Source organism: Diceros bicornis, chromosome 4 (assembly GCF_020826845.1).
Source record: "Diceros bicornis minor isolate mBicDic1 chromosome 4, mDicBic1.mat.cur, whole genome shotgun sequence".
NCBI lineage: Eukaryota > Metazoa > Chordata > Mammalia > Perissodactyla > Rhinocerotidae > Diceros > Diceros bicornis.
The window spans coordinates 53,364,003-53,379,630 of record NC_080743.1 but is presented as its reverse complement, the minus strand read 5'-3'; the positions used below and the strand labels follow the sequence as shown (position 1 = coordinate 53,379,630).

General features: G+C 41.4%; 1 protein-coding gene across 2 annotated transcripts; it reads right to left on the bottom strand.

Moving 5' to 3' along the window:
• Nucleotides 1-519: 519 nt before the first annotated feature.
• Nucleotides 520-15,465, bottom strand: POLR3C (RNA polymerase III subunit C). Of its 2 annotated transcripts, none has more exons than XM_058538977.1 (15): nt 15,239-15,465; nt 14,025-14,191; nt 13,237-13,492; nt 12,941-13,126; nt 11,808-11,896; nt 8,432-8,536; nt 8,214-8,306; nt 6,674-6,754; nt 6,375-6,426; nt 5,487-5,547; nt 4,883-5,033; nt 4,028-4,129; nt 3,848-3,897; nt 3,271-3,420; nt 520-1,274 (listed from the first exon to the last, which is right to left on the bottom strand). In XM_058538977.1, the coding sequence occupies exons 2-15, from the start codon at nt 14,169-14,171 to the stop codon at nt 1,193-1,195; spliced, it is 1,605 nt and encodes a 534-aa protein (XP_058394960.1). In that variant the 5' UTR covers nt 14,172-14,191; nt 15,239-15,465; the 3' UTR covers nt 520-1,192. The 2 variants fall into 2 exon arrangements, with proteins under 2 accessions (XP_058394960.1, XP_058394961.1); XM_058538978.1 differs by having other exon boundaries at nt 4,967-5,033.
• Nucleotides 15,466-15,628: the final 163 nt, after the last annotated feature.

The window sequence follows — 15,628 nt, the reverse complement described above, 5'->3', positions numbered from 1 at the left end:
TTCCCCAAGAACCAGGCTCTGCTTCCCTCTAGGATCCTTTTCCCCTTCCACCTGGCAAATCCTTATCTTTCAAAATACAGAATAAGTGTCACTTTCTCTATGCTCCTGTTCCTGCCTGACCCTTTTCCATGATAGCCCCCCAATACTTCCTTGTACTTATTTGTCTCCTCCCACTAGGCTGCACGCTCAAGGCTTATGCATCTTTGTATCCCTAAGGCCTGGCCCAGTACTGGGCACAAAACAGGTACTCAGTAAATGATGGTGAGTGGCTTGAAGGCAGAGATGGTATCTACTTATCTTTGTTTATTATATACAGTGGCTGGCAATTAATTGGCACTCAAATGTTTAATGAATTAGAACTAACATTGGCAAGAGGAAACTGAAGAGATTAGAAAAGAACACCTAACTGCTTTAAATGAACCGAAGCTGCTGAGACAAATTACATCAACTAGATCAATCATATATCTATGGTACTGAAAGAGAGAGAACTTAGAATTGCCACTGGTAAGGAACCACGGAGAAGAGGAATGCAATGATTTTATTGAGTGCTTACCATATGCCAGGCATTGTGCTAAGTGTTGTACATACATAATTTCAGCTGTGCTAGAAGCCTGGCGCTGGCAAACATGGCTTCTATCCATAGATTCTAGTGTGACTGCTTGGGCCACTTGCTGGCCCTGAAAATAGTTTTTATCCACCCCTACACACCCCCTCACCCCATGTGGTAGTCTTTCATATTCTCTGCATTGAGTGTGTGTGTGTCTGTGTGTGTGTGTGTGTGTGTGTGTGTGTAAGATTATAGCTTAACAAAATAAAGAACTGGTGTAGCCTTTTGAAAATGGAATGAATTGCTTAGGAAGAAGTTTTCCACTGGCAGGGATGTTCAAACACAGGCTTGGCTGATTTCTTGGCGGGAACTGATGCATCTGGTAGATGATTAATCTAGTTGATTTAAAGTTTTTTCCCCTGCCAAGATTTGATGAGGGGAGAATATAGTGATGGGTCTAAGACCAGATCAGCAAACTTTAAAAAATATGTCAAACTCTTTCTGGTGTATTCAGGGTGGTAGGGATAGGGAGGGGGTTTCAGTACAAGAATCTGCAACTTATCCCCCTGCAAAGAATGCATCTAGGCACCTTCTTTATTTTTCCTTCTAATGGCCCCCAGATCTTTTGAAGAAGACTCTTCTGTGTCATTGTCTCTTCATGGTGCTCTCAATGTATGACTCCAGCAGGAAGATGGTTTCATCCACCTGAATCTCACTGGCATCCAACCTGAGTGAAAAAGTGAAAGCATTTGCCCAGACTGAACATTCATTAGCATATTTAAGATTACAGGCTGGGCTGGGTGTGGCCATAGAGAATTGCTTGGTTACCCTTGAGAGTAATGGGTGAAAAGCAGGAGAACCAACAGATCATTCTGCCATTTACTGAGCATCTTTTATGTGCCAGGCACTGTGGAAATTGCTGAAGATTCAAATAATATAGCCTCTGTCCTGGGAGAAGCGACAGTCTAACTTGCAACTAAGAGAAAGAATAGCACATGTTAAAGGCACAGGTGTAAAAGGACCTAGTGTTTTTTAAGATAGAAGCTGAGAGTGGCTGAGGCTTAAAGTGAGTAATGATTAGGAATAGAAGGGAACTTCCTCAATCTGATATAAGCCATCTAAGAAAAATGCACAGCTAACATCATACTTAATGGTGAAAGACTGAAAGCTTTCCCCCTAAGATCAGGAACAAGACAAGGATGTCTGCTTTTCACTTCCATTCAATCTTTTACTGCTGATTCTAGCCAGGGCAATTAGGCAAGAAAAAGAAATAGGCATCCAGATTGAAAAGGAAGAAGTAAAGCTATTTCTATTCACAGACAACATGATTCTATATATAGAAAAATCTCAAAGGATCCATAAAAAAACCTACAGGAGCTAATAAACGAATTTGCAAAGTTGCAGGATATAAAATCAAAACACAAAAACCAGGGCCTGGCCGGATGGCACAGTGGTTAAATTTGTGCACTCGGTTTCGGTGGCCCGGAGTTTGCAGGTTCGGATCCCGGGTGTGGACAACACACCACTTATCAAGCCATGCTGTGGCAGTGTCCCATATAAAGTAGAGAAAGATGGGCACAGATGTTAGCCCAGGGCCAATCTTCCTCAGCAAAAAGAGGAGGATGGGCAACAGATGTTAGCTCAGGGCTAATCTTCCTCACAAAAAAAAAAAAAAAAAACCCAGGGGCCAGCCCAGTGGTGTAGTGGTTAAGTGCATGCACTCCATTGCGGCAACCCAGGGTTCGGATCCCAGGCACACACTGACACACCGCTTGTCAAGCCATGCTGTGGCAGCGTCTCATATAAAGTGGAGGAAGATGGGCACGGATGTTGGCCCAGGGCCACTCTTCCTCAGCAAAAAGAGGAGGATTGGAGACCGATGTTAGCTCACGGCTAATCTTCCTCACGAAAAAGAACCAAAACCAGTTTTATTTCTATACACTAGCAATGAACAACCCAAAAATGAAATAAAGAAAACATTAAAATAGCATCAAAAAAGAATAAAATACTTAGGAATAAATTTAACAAAAGAAGTGCAAGACTTGAACACGGAAAATGACAAAACATCATTGAAAGAAATTAAAGAGCTAAATAAATGGAAAGACCTCCCTGTTTATGGGATGGAAGATTTAATACCATTAAGATGGCAGTACTCCCCAAAGTGATCTACAGCTTCAAAGCAATCCCTATTGAGGTCAATGGTGAGGACTGAAAGGAAATGAAGATAGAGGGAGAGGCTGCTATGAGATTGTGAAAGGCACTATAAGTCACACCAAGGAGTCTGGTTTTTCTACTGTAAATATAAGGAGTCATTAAAGCATTTAAAATAGGAGAGTGATATATTTTTAATCATTTTAAAGATACTAACTTTGAGAGCATTATAAGAGATGGTTTGAAAGGGGAGGTGATTGCAAAGGTCTAGGAAAGAGGTGATGAAGGTCTGCACGAGGACCAACATGAAAGGTCAGACTTGAGACACTTATTGAAGTAAAATCAACAGCCTTGGTCAACAAGAGAGTATGTGTGGTGAGGGAGGAGAAGCTGAGGATGTCTTCAGAGTTTTTAGTTTAGGAAAATAGGTGGATTAAATTCTGTTAATTGAGTTGGGGAAGAAGATAATGAGTTTAGGTTTGTTCATGTTAAGCTGGTGAGGAAGCAGGATATCGAGGTGGATTTGTCTGGAAGGTATTTTTAAACATGGGCTTGAAGTTTATGGTGCTTACTTGTTGACATTACGTTTCAGGGTCTCTAGCTGCTGCCGTTCAGGGGCTGTGATCATCTCCTCTATTTCTTGTAGCTGTGCCTCCTCTGCACCTGTAGCCTGCATGGATGCAATGATGGCTTCTACCCTCTGAGACTTTTCTAGTAGACGTCTGTCAGACAAAACACAACTCTGAGACACGTCTTCTAGCCTTGGAGATTCTTTTACCCTTTAGCCCTGGGGCATAACTTCCCCCGTTTACCATTGACCTGGTCAAAGTGGATAATGTCACCCTCTAAGGACGTTTTCTACAAACTTAATTAGAAATGTGACTTCACTCCTGAAACTCCTATTCCTCTCATTTACACTTAAAGTTTGGTGCCAGTTTGTACATTTTTCATAAATTTAATCTATAAAATTATTTCACTGGGGGTATATTAGAAAAGTGTAGACTAATGTATGATTTATGCTAACCTAAGCCAATAGTTCAGTGCAACTAGACTGGTTATTGTCTCCATTGGTTTCCATTTCTATAGGAAATTTCCCCGCAAGCCTTTGACTTTGAAAAATGTAATTACTCAACTAAAAATGGTACTCACTTGTTCTCTTTGGTTTCAAATTGCCTCCTTTCTATCAAGTTGGCTATGCTCTGAGGGGAGAGAAGAAAGAAAAGAAATGCACATAGTTCTATTAAGTAGCTCAGGTAAAATAGCTAAAGGGGGCATGAGGGTGAGACTTGTCTGTGTGGAGGGAATGGGGAGAAGGTCCAAAGGACTTACCTTGTAGCACCTATGCAGCAACATTCGGGCAGCTGACAGGATGTTCACAGTGTATAAATAGAAGGTCCTGGATGGGGCATGGTCTGGCGTTTTGGGAATTTCCTATTTGTCCATAGAAAGTAAAATAAGAGAAATTATACTATTCTTCAGAACTGGCAAAGTAAACAGCTGTCCCATCTGGAGCTACTCAGCCCTCTCTTTCACTTATACTTTCCTCTTCCCCAGTCATTCAGCATCTGTGTTTATGGTATAATCAGCCACATGGAGAGTTGGGCTGACCTGTTTTTTCCATTTGACTTTCAGCATCCTGAGTGGGGAAGGAAGAGTAGGCAACTAACATTTACTGAGCAACTCTCATGTGCCAGGTAGATTGTATTTGATCTTTACAACAAACCATATTATTTTTATTACCACCATCCATCACCATTTTATAGATTTAAAAATAATGGTGGGTAATTTGCTCGATGTAACTGGGTAAGAGGCAGAGTTGTGTTTCTGACTCCAAAATACATTCTATCTATTTCTTCATAGGGTATACTATGTGGCTCTGCACATAGTGAGGACTCAACAGATGCTGTGGATAGGTTTAAGCTATAATAAATTTAAGGCTCAAGGAAAGGACAAATCACAGGGACTAGGAGCTAAAGAAAAAAGGGTAGGGCGATTCTGAGGTGATTTCTTGGCTGTGCCTCTTTTTTACTAGGCTAATTAAAGCTACAATTATCTATCAAGTGGTATGTCCTCTTAATCTCTTTCTTTGTCTCAGAGCTGGATACAGAGTTTGTCTGGAGTTCAGGATATTTGTCTCAGGAGTTTTTCTCGCCCTAGGTTGGCGATTATTACAGCATTGGCTACCTGGAGTGATATGAAATTTTCTGAGAGCATCTTATAAAGCATATCCTTTGCCTCCTTTGCTGGAATCATCGCAAAGTCTTCTACCTGCTTCTGCTCCAGGTGCTTCTTTTGCAAAACTAAACGGAATATTCTGGCACAGCGAGACCCAAACCTGGAAAGGAATGAAGAAAGCAAATGGCATGCCATCATAGATTAGCTTTAGCTCCTAGTCATAGATGGTGGTTGCTCCATTTCCACGTGTGGAGCCAGGACCAGAGAGGAATAGCGATCAGAGAATTCTTTCATGATTCCACAGACCGATGATGGTACTGCTAATCATAAGGTAGTCACCAACTGCTGACGCGCTTGAGCGCCTCAGTTCCTGCATTTGTAAGTAGAGACTTTAGGAAAGCTGGTTAATTGACATAATTGGGAATTAAGCAGTAGGGTATTTAGGGTGAAGAGTAGTAGTAGATGGGATCCATAGCAGTCCAGTGGAAAAATGGGGCAAGATGTGCCAGGGTGTGCCCACACTGGTTGCTTACATAATGATCAAATTACTTGTTCAAATGGGGCTTGGAAAGGAAGTGTCTGACCCCAACCCCAATCAGGGTAACCCCCTTACCTCTCCTGTACGACAGACTCCAGAGTGGCCGTGGCTAGGGATCCTAGGGCCTTATGCAGGTCTTTATATAGAGGATTAAGGTCACTCAGTAATGTTTTGGCCTGGTCATTGTGATCTTAGTTTTATTCTTAAGTCTCCAATTTAAAATTTAAATGCTGTTTTGTTTTTCACGTTGGCATCATTTATAGTATATAAATATTTCAAAATCTTAACTAACTAGGGTGTTTACGTCAAAGTTTTGCTTAACTAAAATTTGGTTAATTAAAAGTTCTGGGGGGGCGGGGGGCCGGCCTGGTGGCACAAGCGGTTAAGTGAGTGCGCTCCGCTGCGGCGGCCCCGGGTTCGCCGGTTCGGATCCTGGGCGCACACCGATGCACTGCTTGTCAAGCCACGCCGTGACGGTGTCCCACGTAAAGCAGAGGAAGATAGGCATGGATGTTAGCCCAGGGCCAGTATTCGTCAGCAAAAAAAAAACAGGAGGATTGGCAGATGTTAGCTCAGGGCCGATCTTCCTCACAAAAAATAAATAAATAAATAAAAGTTCTGGGGCTGGTCTGGTGGCGTAGCGGTTAGGTTCACGCATTCCACTTCAGCGGCCCAGGGTTCACAGGTTCGGATACCGGGCGTGGGCTGATGCACTGCTTGTCAAGCCATGCTGTGGCAGCATCCCACATAAAGTAGAAGAAGATGGGCACAGATGTTAGCCCAGGGCTAATCTTCTTCACAAAAAAAAAAAAAATTCTTTTTACTTCTTTATTATCAATGTACTGGTTCAATTTTCTAACTTATTTAGTATACTAAATATTATCAAATCTTTTCTTTCATAAGTCACCATTCTGTTTCATAATTCAGGCCACCTGACTGTAAGTAAATAACTGGTAAGGATACTGATGACATACATTCCTCCACCACTATCGCCAGACTTTCCAACAAACTCTAGCTATTAAAAAAAAGAGAGAGAGAGAGTGTGTTAACTGAATGGAAAGTTCAGTGATTCTGTTTCCAAAGGAGCAAATCTGGCCAAGAATCTGTAGCAGGAAGCCCTCCTATCAGATGATGGTAGAGAAACTGTCTGAGCTGGCTAGGTAGAGAATGAGGCTACAGGAGAATGTTACCAGGTATCAGTGGCAGAAATAAATCATAACCACAGCAGAAAAAAGGAAAAAAAATAGCAAAAATAGACTTACTGGATCATCTGCCAGCAGAGTGAGATACTGATCAAGAACTTGCTTAGAGATGTTATAGCCAACAGGTAAGGATCTGAAGATCTATGGAACAAAACGAGACAGTGAAAATGGGCTTGGGAACTTAGAATTGCTGACATTACTGAAATAAATCTTTTAATTTTAGATATCACAGGTATAAAAATGTCCAAAAATACAGCAGTGTTGTTTGAAAGAGTAAAAAACTAGAAACAACCCAAATGTCCAATAATAAAGAATCGATTAAAGTACAGCATGGCCATTAAGTGGAATATGGCATAGCCATTATAAAGAATGGGACAGATGTATAAATACTGATATGAAAAGAAGGTTTACATATACTGTCATATGAAAAAAGCAAGTTTAGAACAGTATGTAGAGTATAATCTCATTTTTTGTTTTTTTGTTTAAAATAATATACATATACCTACATATATGTAAGATTATACGTAAAAAAAGGTCTGAATAGAGATATGTACCAAACTATTAACAAAGATCTCTGGGGCTGGGATTATGCAAAACTATATGTATATTTAAATTGAGGTATGTTACTTACAATAAGAAGCACAGATCTTTTTTTTTGGTTGTGAGGAAGATCAGCCCTGAGCTAACATCAAATGCTGATCCTCCTCTTTTTTCCCAAGGAAGATTGGCCCTGAGCTAACATCTGTGCCCATCTTCCTCTACTTTATATGGGACGCCGCCACAGCATAGTGTGACAAGCGGTGCATCAGTGCATGCCCGGGATCCAAACCCGCGAACCCCGGGCCGCAGAAGCGGAGCATGCGCACTTAACCTCTTGCGCCACTGGGCTAGCCCAGAAGCACAGATCTTGAGGGTTCCGTTTGATGAGTGTTGGCAATTGTATAGACCCATGTAACTACTACCCATAACAACATATAGAACATGTCCACCATTCCTGAAAGTTTGGGGAAATACAACTTTTAAAAAATTATACATTTCTACTCTGTTTGAGTATAGGTCATGTAATTTTGTCTTCAGAAAAAAACTTATATTTAAATTTTTGTTATATAATAAATTAAAAAAATTTTAAGTAAACAATATCAAATATAGTAACTATATTTTATATGAATAAATATAAGTATAATTATGAAAGTACTAGAATGTAAAAAACATTTGATATATTAAATATTACTATTTTAAGAAACAGATATATTAAAAACAAATTTAAAATATACAAAATTAATATACTGAAAAAACCAAATATAAGGGGCCAAATAATGTCCTGAGCACTAAGGCTCTCAGATTCCAAACAGTGGATTCTTAGAAAGATTAGGAATAGCTTGTACTCTGACTAAGGGACTGGTTTAGGTTTTTAAAGGCTAGATCCCAAGAGACCAAATATTTCAGTACCTACCACCTGAAGATAATCCCCATCCCACCTCAAACAACAAAAACTCTTTCAAAGCTCAGACCTCAACCTAATCCCAGGCTCTGTGTATAATAATTATGTTCTAATATTCAAGAGTCTGTCAGAAAACTGGTACAAGAACTCAAAACTCACCTCGTTGGAAGACAGTGGCTGGGTGAAGGGGGCACTGGAGGAAGTGGTAATCTCACTCATCCGGAGCATGGTCCTCACAATCTCACTGCTGGTCTGAAAAGTGAACCGGAATTCAGAATTCACTTTGCTGTGCTGGCTCTGGCTATATGCCAGATGGCCACATCTGGCAAATAAGTGCATGTTCCTGATGGCCACTGTCCCACCCACTTAAATATCACCTGGTCCATCCTGTTGGCAACTGCGCTGACAATGGCTTGGTCACGGAAGTGCTGGTGGAATCTGTCAAGGTCAGCCTGCCAATAAATCCCATCATCTGGAATGGGCTGAGGAGGAGAGAACGATTAGAGAGAAACATTTAGATACAGTGGAATTTTCTGGTGAGGAGCTTGTATTTCACTGTTCACCATTTCTTTTCCTATACAGTAGCAACAAAATTGGTTGGAGAAAAATCATTCAATCGTGTGTATCAGTGCCCCAACAAGGACAAATTCACAATTCCCAACTTCAGATTCTCTAACCTTACCTCCTATCCTTCTCTTTGAATTTTAACTCTTCTCCATTATCCTCAACTCTCCCATTTACTCCTCCCTTCTCACTCTCAGCAGATGACCTTGCCTCTTATTTCAGAGAGAAAATAGAAGCCATTAGGTCAGAACTCATTCAACTTTGTGCACACATCCCCACCACATTTCTTTCTTTTTTTAAAAATTTGTATTTTTATCCACTTTTATCACAGTGAAAAATGTTCCTCCTTTTACCTAAGGTTAATGCCCATACTGGTATGCTAGATCTCACCCTCTCCTACATTCTCAGGGACCCAGCTCAATCAATTTTCCCTCCACTCTAACTCTTCAGCCTCTCTTTCTTCACTGCTTTCTTCCCAACAGCCTTTACCTTGTCCAAATCTCTTCTACTCTAAAAGAATTCTCCTTCAACCCTATGCCTTCTCTTCTTTTCCTTTCTGTCATAGCCGAGCTTCTCAAAGAGTTTGCCATCCCAGCTGTACCGCCATCCACAGATTCACTCAGCCCATTTCCACCATTATACTCAAACGTCAAGGTCCCTGAGGACCTCCTTGTTGCTACGTTCAAAGAATACTTTCCAGTTCTGATCTTATTTGATCTTTCTGACGCATATGACATGGTTGGACATTTTCTCCTTCTTAACTCTATGTGGCCCCTTGGAATTTATGACACCATTCTTTCTTGGTGCTCCTCCTAACCATTCTGGCTACCGTTCCTCAGTCTCCACAGATTCCTTTTCCAGATCCCACCTATAAATACTGGTGTTCCTCAAGGTTCTGTCCATAACCCTCTTTTCTTCGTATTCTACATATTCTACCTAGGTGATTGTATCTGCTCTCAAGCCTTCAACTATTGATGCACTTCCAAATCTATTACTTAATTCTAGAACTCTCTATCATGCTCCAGATGCATAGACTCAACTACCTATTTGACACTTCCACCAGTTCCCCAAAACTGTTCTTTTCAGCTAACTACACTACAACCAACCCGATTTCTTAAGCTAGAAACTTGAGTATCATCCCTAACTCTTGCTCTCCCTCATCTACCATCCAATTACCAAGTTCTATCTATTCTTTATATTCATCAGATGTCTACTTCTCTTTATCCTGACTGTCATTATTTCAGGCTCTAATTATGGCTCACCTGGATTACTACAATAGCCTCCTAACTGGTTTTCATTTTTCTTTTTAATACAGTGGATGCTATAACAAGGGTAATTGGGTTTTCCACTTTTAATCCTGTTCCTTTTGCATTGCTCTTTCCATTTCTCATAGAGCAGTGCTTTTTCATCTTTTTGGGTCGCAGTTCCCTTGAAGAATCTGAAGAAAGCTATGGAGTGCTCTACAGAAAAATGTGCATATGCACATTTAGAGGTGGACTCTCTGAAATCTATCCGTGGACTTTTACAAATTATGAAGCACTGTACTATAGTAAGCTTTGTAAAATATAAATCTAGTCACTTCATTCCCTTGCCTAAAATCCATCAATGGCCCCCCTCACCTTCAGGATAAAGTCCAAACCTCTTAGTCAATCAAGAAATATTTACTGATGTCTTGCTATATTCCAGGTACTAGGGACAAGATACTGCCCTCGAGGAGTTTATAATTTATCTGCTGAGAGTACAAAGACAAACATGTACACAAACAAAGTTTCAGTTACTTATAAATGCTGTGAAGACGAAAAGGGAAATGTGGTAGAGAGAGGGTGGGCAATGGTGCTTGAGCTCTAAGAAAATAGCATTTGAGCTGAGATCTGAATGATGAAAAAGAGGCAACTACAAGAAGATCTGGGGGGAAAGCATTTGAAGCAGAGGAATTTTTTACTAAGGGCAAAAGCCTGAAGACTGGAAAGAGTATGACATGTTTGAGGGATGGAAAGAAAGATAGAAGCTGGAACATAGTGAACGAGAGGGAGAGTGGAAAGAGCTGAGGTTGGAGAGCCTTGTCTCTAGCAGATCATGTAAAGACCAGCTCATGTAAGCCTCATGTAATCCATAGTAAGGACTTGGGTTTCTTCTAAGAGTAATGGGAAACTATTAAAGGAGTCTAAATCAGTGATGTGTTGGGATTTTTTGAAAAAACAACTGAAAAAGTCATTTTAGCTCTTAAGTAGGTAAGAATGCAGGTAGAGAGACCATTTAGGAGAGTGTTGGCAAAGTGTTGACTAGAGATGATAGTGGTTCGGACTAGGGTGATAGCAGTGGAAGTGGTGAGAAATAGTGGGATTTGAGGTCATTTTGGAAATTGGGCTGACAGGTTTTACTGTGAGATTGGATGGTTCTTAGGATTTTGGCCTAAGCAAATGGTAGTGTCCTAGGTGGTGTCCTTTAGTAAGATGAGGAAAGCTTAGGAGGGAGTAGATATTTGAGAGGAGGAAATCATTCTTTTTTGGCCATACTAATTTTGAGATCCTTATTAGATGTCTTCATAAAGATGCTGAGAAGCATTTGAATATAAGAGCTCAGGCCTATATATATCTTTCTAGACTCATTTCTCACCACTGGCCACCATGGGTCTCTATGTTCTAGACATACTGAACGACTTAAACTTTTTCTAGGTCCTTTTTTTGCATAAGGTGTTACCTCTGTCCAATGATTGCAGTAAGTTAAGCCTTAGAAGGGAGACAGCGGGGGTGGCCCAGTGGCGCAAGTGGTTAAGTGCGCGTGCTCTGCTGCGGCGGCCTGGGGTTCACTGGTTCGGATCCCAGGTGCGCACCAACACACCGCTTGTCAAGGCACCAACACACCACTTGTCAAGCCATGCTGTGGTGGCGTCCCATATAAAGTGGAGGAAGATGGGCATGGATGTTAGCCCAGGGCCAGTCTTCCTCAGCAAAAAGAGGAGGATTAGCAGATGTTAGCTCAGGGCCAATCTTTCTCACAAAAAAAAAAAAAAGAAGGGAGACAGCAAAGCAATTTACTCTGTTAGTCTATTCCTGGCCAATATTTAATGAAGCTCATAATCCTACTACTTCTCAACCCAGGAACCTTTAAACTGTCTCAGGGTTTGTTATCTTAGTGCTCTTTCTGGCTTGCCTCAGGGTGAGACTCGTAATCAAGAAGCCCCATTACCTCTTTGTTATCTGCAGTATGTTTTGGTCTCTTGGCCTTGGGCTCTCCAGTAGCATCTTCCTCAGATGATCTCCTCCTTTTACCTTTCCCTGCCAAATAAAACAGCTGAACAGTTTGGCTACATCTCATATGATGACAGGAAATGACTGAACATAAGAGCGGGTGTCTCTCCATCCCAAAGACATCTGTAGCTGCCTCTAGGTTACAGTTCCTGAGGAGCTACAAGAAATTCAAGTTTATGATGAAGTCATCTGAAACTTAACAATTTCAAAAAGAAATTCATAATCTTTCTCCCTCAAACTGCTTGTGCTCCAATGCTCCCTTTCACAGTGAATGGCACCATCATCCTCCCACATATGCAAGTCAGTCACACAGATGTCATTCTTGAAACCTCTGTCTCCCTCACCCCTTCTATAGCTAATTTTTCACTGGTTTGTCTACATTTACCTTTGCCCCATCCTTTCTGCAAGCAGAAAAATCTTTTTAAAAATGCAAATTAGATCATGTTACTTCCTTTAAAATCCTTTAGTGGTTTTCCTTTGCTCTTAGGATAAAAAACAGATGCTCTATAAGGTCTTACATGATCTAGTCTCTGCCTGTCTCTCCAACCTCATCTCATGGCTCTCTTTCCTTTGCTTACCGTGCTTTAACTATACTGACCTTCTTTTACTTCCTAAAATATCCTATATTTTTCTCACTATATACTCTTGCCTTTGCCAAAAATGTTTATCCTCTGTACTCCTTCATACTTTACCTCACTGGTTGGCTCCTACTTCTGCTTCAAATCTTAACTCAAATGCCACTTTCTCAAAGAAGCATGTGCCCGAAATCCCCAGATAAAGCTGGTCCCGTTATATATTTTCATAATACCTCACAGTTTTCCTTCATAGTACTTATCAAAGTTTGTTAGTTATATATCTATCTGGTTTATTTGATTAATCTAAGTCTCCTATACTAGACTTAAGTACCATAAGGGTAGAGACTATGAGTTTTTTTTATCATTTTACACCACAGTACCTGGCACAGAATAAATCCTTGGTAACTGCCCAATTGATTGATTCATTCATTTAACAATCATTGATGAAGAATCAACAATTAGGGCAAGTCACGGTCCAGGGGTCAAAATTCCTTACCTATCAAGCTCAGTTTAGGAACCAGGTACATGTCCTTTTCACTGATGACAAGAGTGGGGGCAGGTGGTGGTGGCCCAGAGTCTGAATTCTCAGTGGCAGGCACCAAGGGACAACGCTGCACGAAGTGTGTGTCTGCTAGTCGCACAAATGTGTTTGACACCTCAGCATAGTCCATGGTCTTGCCATCTGTACAACAGGAGGAAAAAGGCAGGTGAGATGGCCTAAGACAGCTGAGGGTCTACTCCTGCAGCCAGCCAATCTATGCTTTTGCTAACAGCAGTGGATACAGTACTGACCCTCCATGGTCTCTGTGAGCCGGTCTGCCACTTTCTTCACAACAGCTGACATTGTCATTTTGCCATTCAACAGCAGCTCCTCAACAATTAGCTCCCCAGTGTCACTGTATAGTGTTTTAGCAGTATAGATGTACCGGGGATACCGAAGCATTCGCAACACCCGGCTGCATTGGGCTTCATACTCCACCACACCACGTTTGTGCACTTGATATATCACCAGGTTATGTTGGATGAGGACACAAAGAGCTTTTTTGACCTAGATAGGACCCAAAAGAAAGAGGGAAAAGATCTGAAGCCACCGCTCATTATTGCAGGCAATTTTGTCCAACAGTTTACTCAGCACCAGGAGATGGCTAGATAAGAATCTCTGTGCTTCTTCCCTCCCTCCATTGAAAGAGCTAATAAGAATCACATGTCCATAGAAGAAATCAGGAAGATTCCTCGCTACGATGCTCATGTTTCCTCTGATCTTCATCTTCCAAAGTACAATGTACTTTCCCTTTATTATTCTCATTCCTTAAAAGTAGTACTGAGATTAACAGACTCATTATGAATAAATGAGGTATGGCATAGGAAGAGCAAAGATTTGCCTAAGAAGCCATGATGAACCAGGAAGTTTGAGAAGCAGAACCTTGGGGCCTACATCTCATCCTCTTTCCCCGCAAATAACACTGTTCTGATCCCAGGGCAGGCTTTCTCCCTCTTCCATTTTGTGGGGTGGGAAGTAACAATATTCAAAGGTAGATAAAAGAAATTAATGAAAGCAAATTAATGTCATCCAAACATACCTGATCCAGTGATGTTCCTGTGTCATGGGCAATTACTCTTAGTGGCTGGCTGCCAGTTCTGATTAGGTGGACTCCAATTTTTTCTACAATCTCTCCAAAATGCTCTTGCAGCAACAAAGAACACAGTTTAATTTCTGCTTGAGTCATTGTACTGAGGAGTCTGAGAGCTGGAAACAAAAAGGACTGTATGATGGAAAGTTTTTTTTTATGTTGGGAGTAGAGCTACTGAGTGTAAATTCATGTACTTTCTCAAGGGCAATTTGACATTACAGATCAAAAGCCTTAAAATCTTGGATAACTTCGACCTAATAATTTTGTTTTGAATACATCGTTCCAAACAAATAATAAAAAGATGTCACTGTAGTTCTCTTTAGAATTCTGATATACTGGAAACAACCTAATGTCTAGCAATAAGGGATTAATTCAATCCATTATGGGATACTCATATGATGGAATACTATGCCAACATTTAAAATGAAATATAGTATGTATTAGCATAGAAAATTGTTCACTAAGGAAGCAGGTTACAAAGCAAAATGTCGAGGAAAATTCAATTATTGTGAAAAAAGAAAAGAAAAACATGTACGTATAGAAAAAAGCCTGGAAGACTATACATCAAATTTATCTTTATGGAATTATGTGTGATTTTAATTTTTTTCCTCTATTTTTTTTTAAAGGTTGGGTGTAGATGGATCTGCTATCTGTCACAGACTTTAGATTCTATACTTCATTGTTTGGAAGAATTAAGGCCACTGTTCACAGCCCATTGGGAGTGAACAGGCAGTGTCATTCCCAGTCCATAAAGGACATGACAACATAGAAAAAGAAATTAAGAGGTAAAGGAGAGCTTCTCAACAGGGTGTTTCAAATAGGAGATGAAGTATGTTGTTTGCAGGGCAGTATTTAATTTTGAAATTTCTACTCCTTGACAAAGTAGACACAAACAGACGTAGTTGGCTATATAATTACTTCCTTATCATCCCAAGTGCTACCAAACATTGGTTTGTTCATTTGTTTCTCTCAATTCCTCAGAAGCCAAGTCTTTGCCTCTCAGCCTCAGTAGGCCAACCACATGCCTTTGGGGAAGCATCCCTAGACCCTCTGCCGTCCTCGAAAAGGATTTTCAAGGAGCTTGACTCCTGGCTCTTCACTCCCTTCACGCAGGTTCCCGTTCTGGACTTGGTCCCTTGGTTCAGACAGCAGTTTCCACTAACCTCTGGGTCAATGCAATCTAACGCCGCCGATTCCCCACGGCCGGCGGTTTCATGTGGCTCCTGCTAGCCGCCGGGGCAGAGGGGGAGCCCACGGCCCTTTCTTGCAGGAGAATCGACACCGAGGAGGACGGGGAAAAGGGAAAAACGTGTGCCGCTCTACCCTCAGAGTTTCGGTGGTTTCCGGGGACACTCTTTCTTTCTTCTCGCTGGAAGGCTGGAGGACCGGCGAGGAGCTGTTTGAGGAGCCGGCGGGCGGGCGCAGCGGGCGGACTCTCCTTCCTGCGCCTCTTTGGTGCTGGGAGGCGGGCCTCGGGGTCGCAGTCGACGCCGTCGCCTCTCTGGGCTCGGCAGACTCACGTGACCGAGGCGGGCTCTGGAGCGGCCGGCCGC

Bases quoted from the DNA above. Each gene is read 5' to 3' on its own strand.
- POLR3C (XM_058538977.1), bottom strand. From the start codon at position 14,171: ATGACTCAAGCAGAAATTAAACTGTGTTCTTTGTTGCTGCAAGAGCAT. The intron at 11,897-12,940 runs GTAAGGAATTTT...TTTATTTGGCAG, and splicing joins TCCTAAACTGAGCTTGATAG to GGAAAGGTAAAAGGAGGAGA. The intron at 5,548-6,374 runs GTATCCTTACCA...CTCTATATAAAG, and splicing joins TGGAGGAATGTATGTCATCA to ACCTGCATAAGGCCCTAGGA.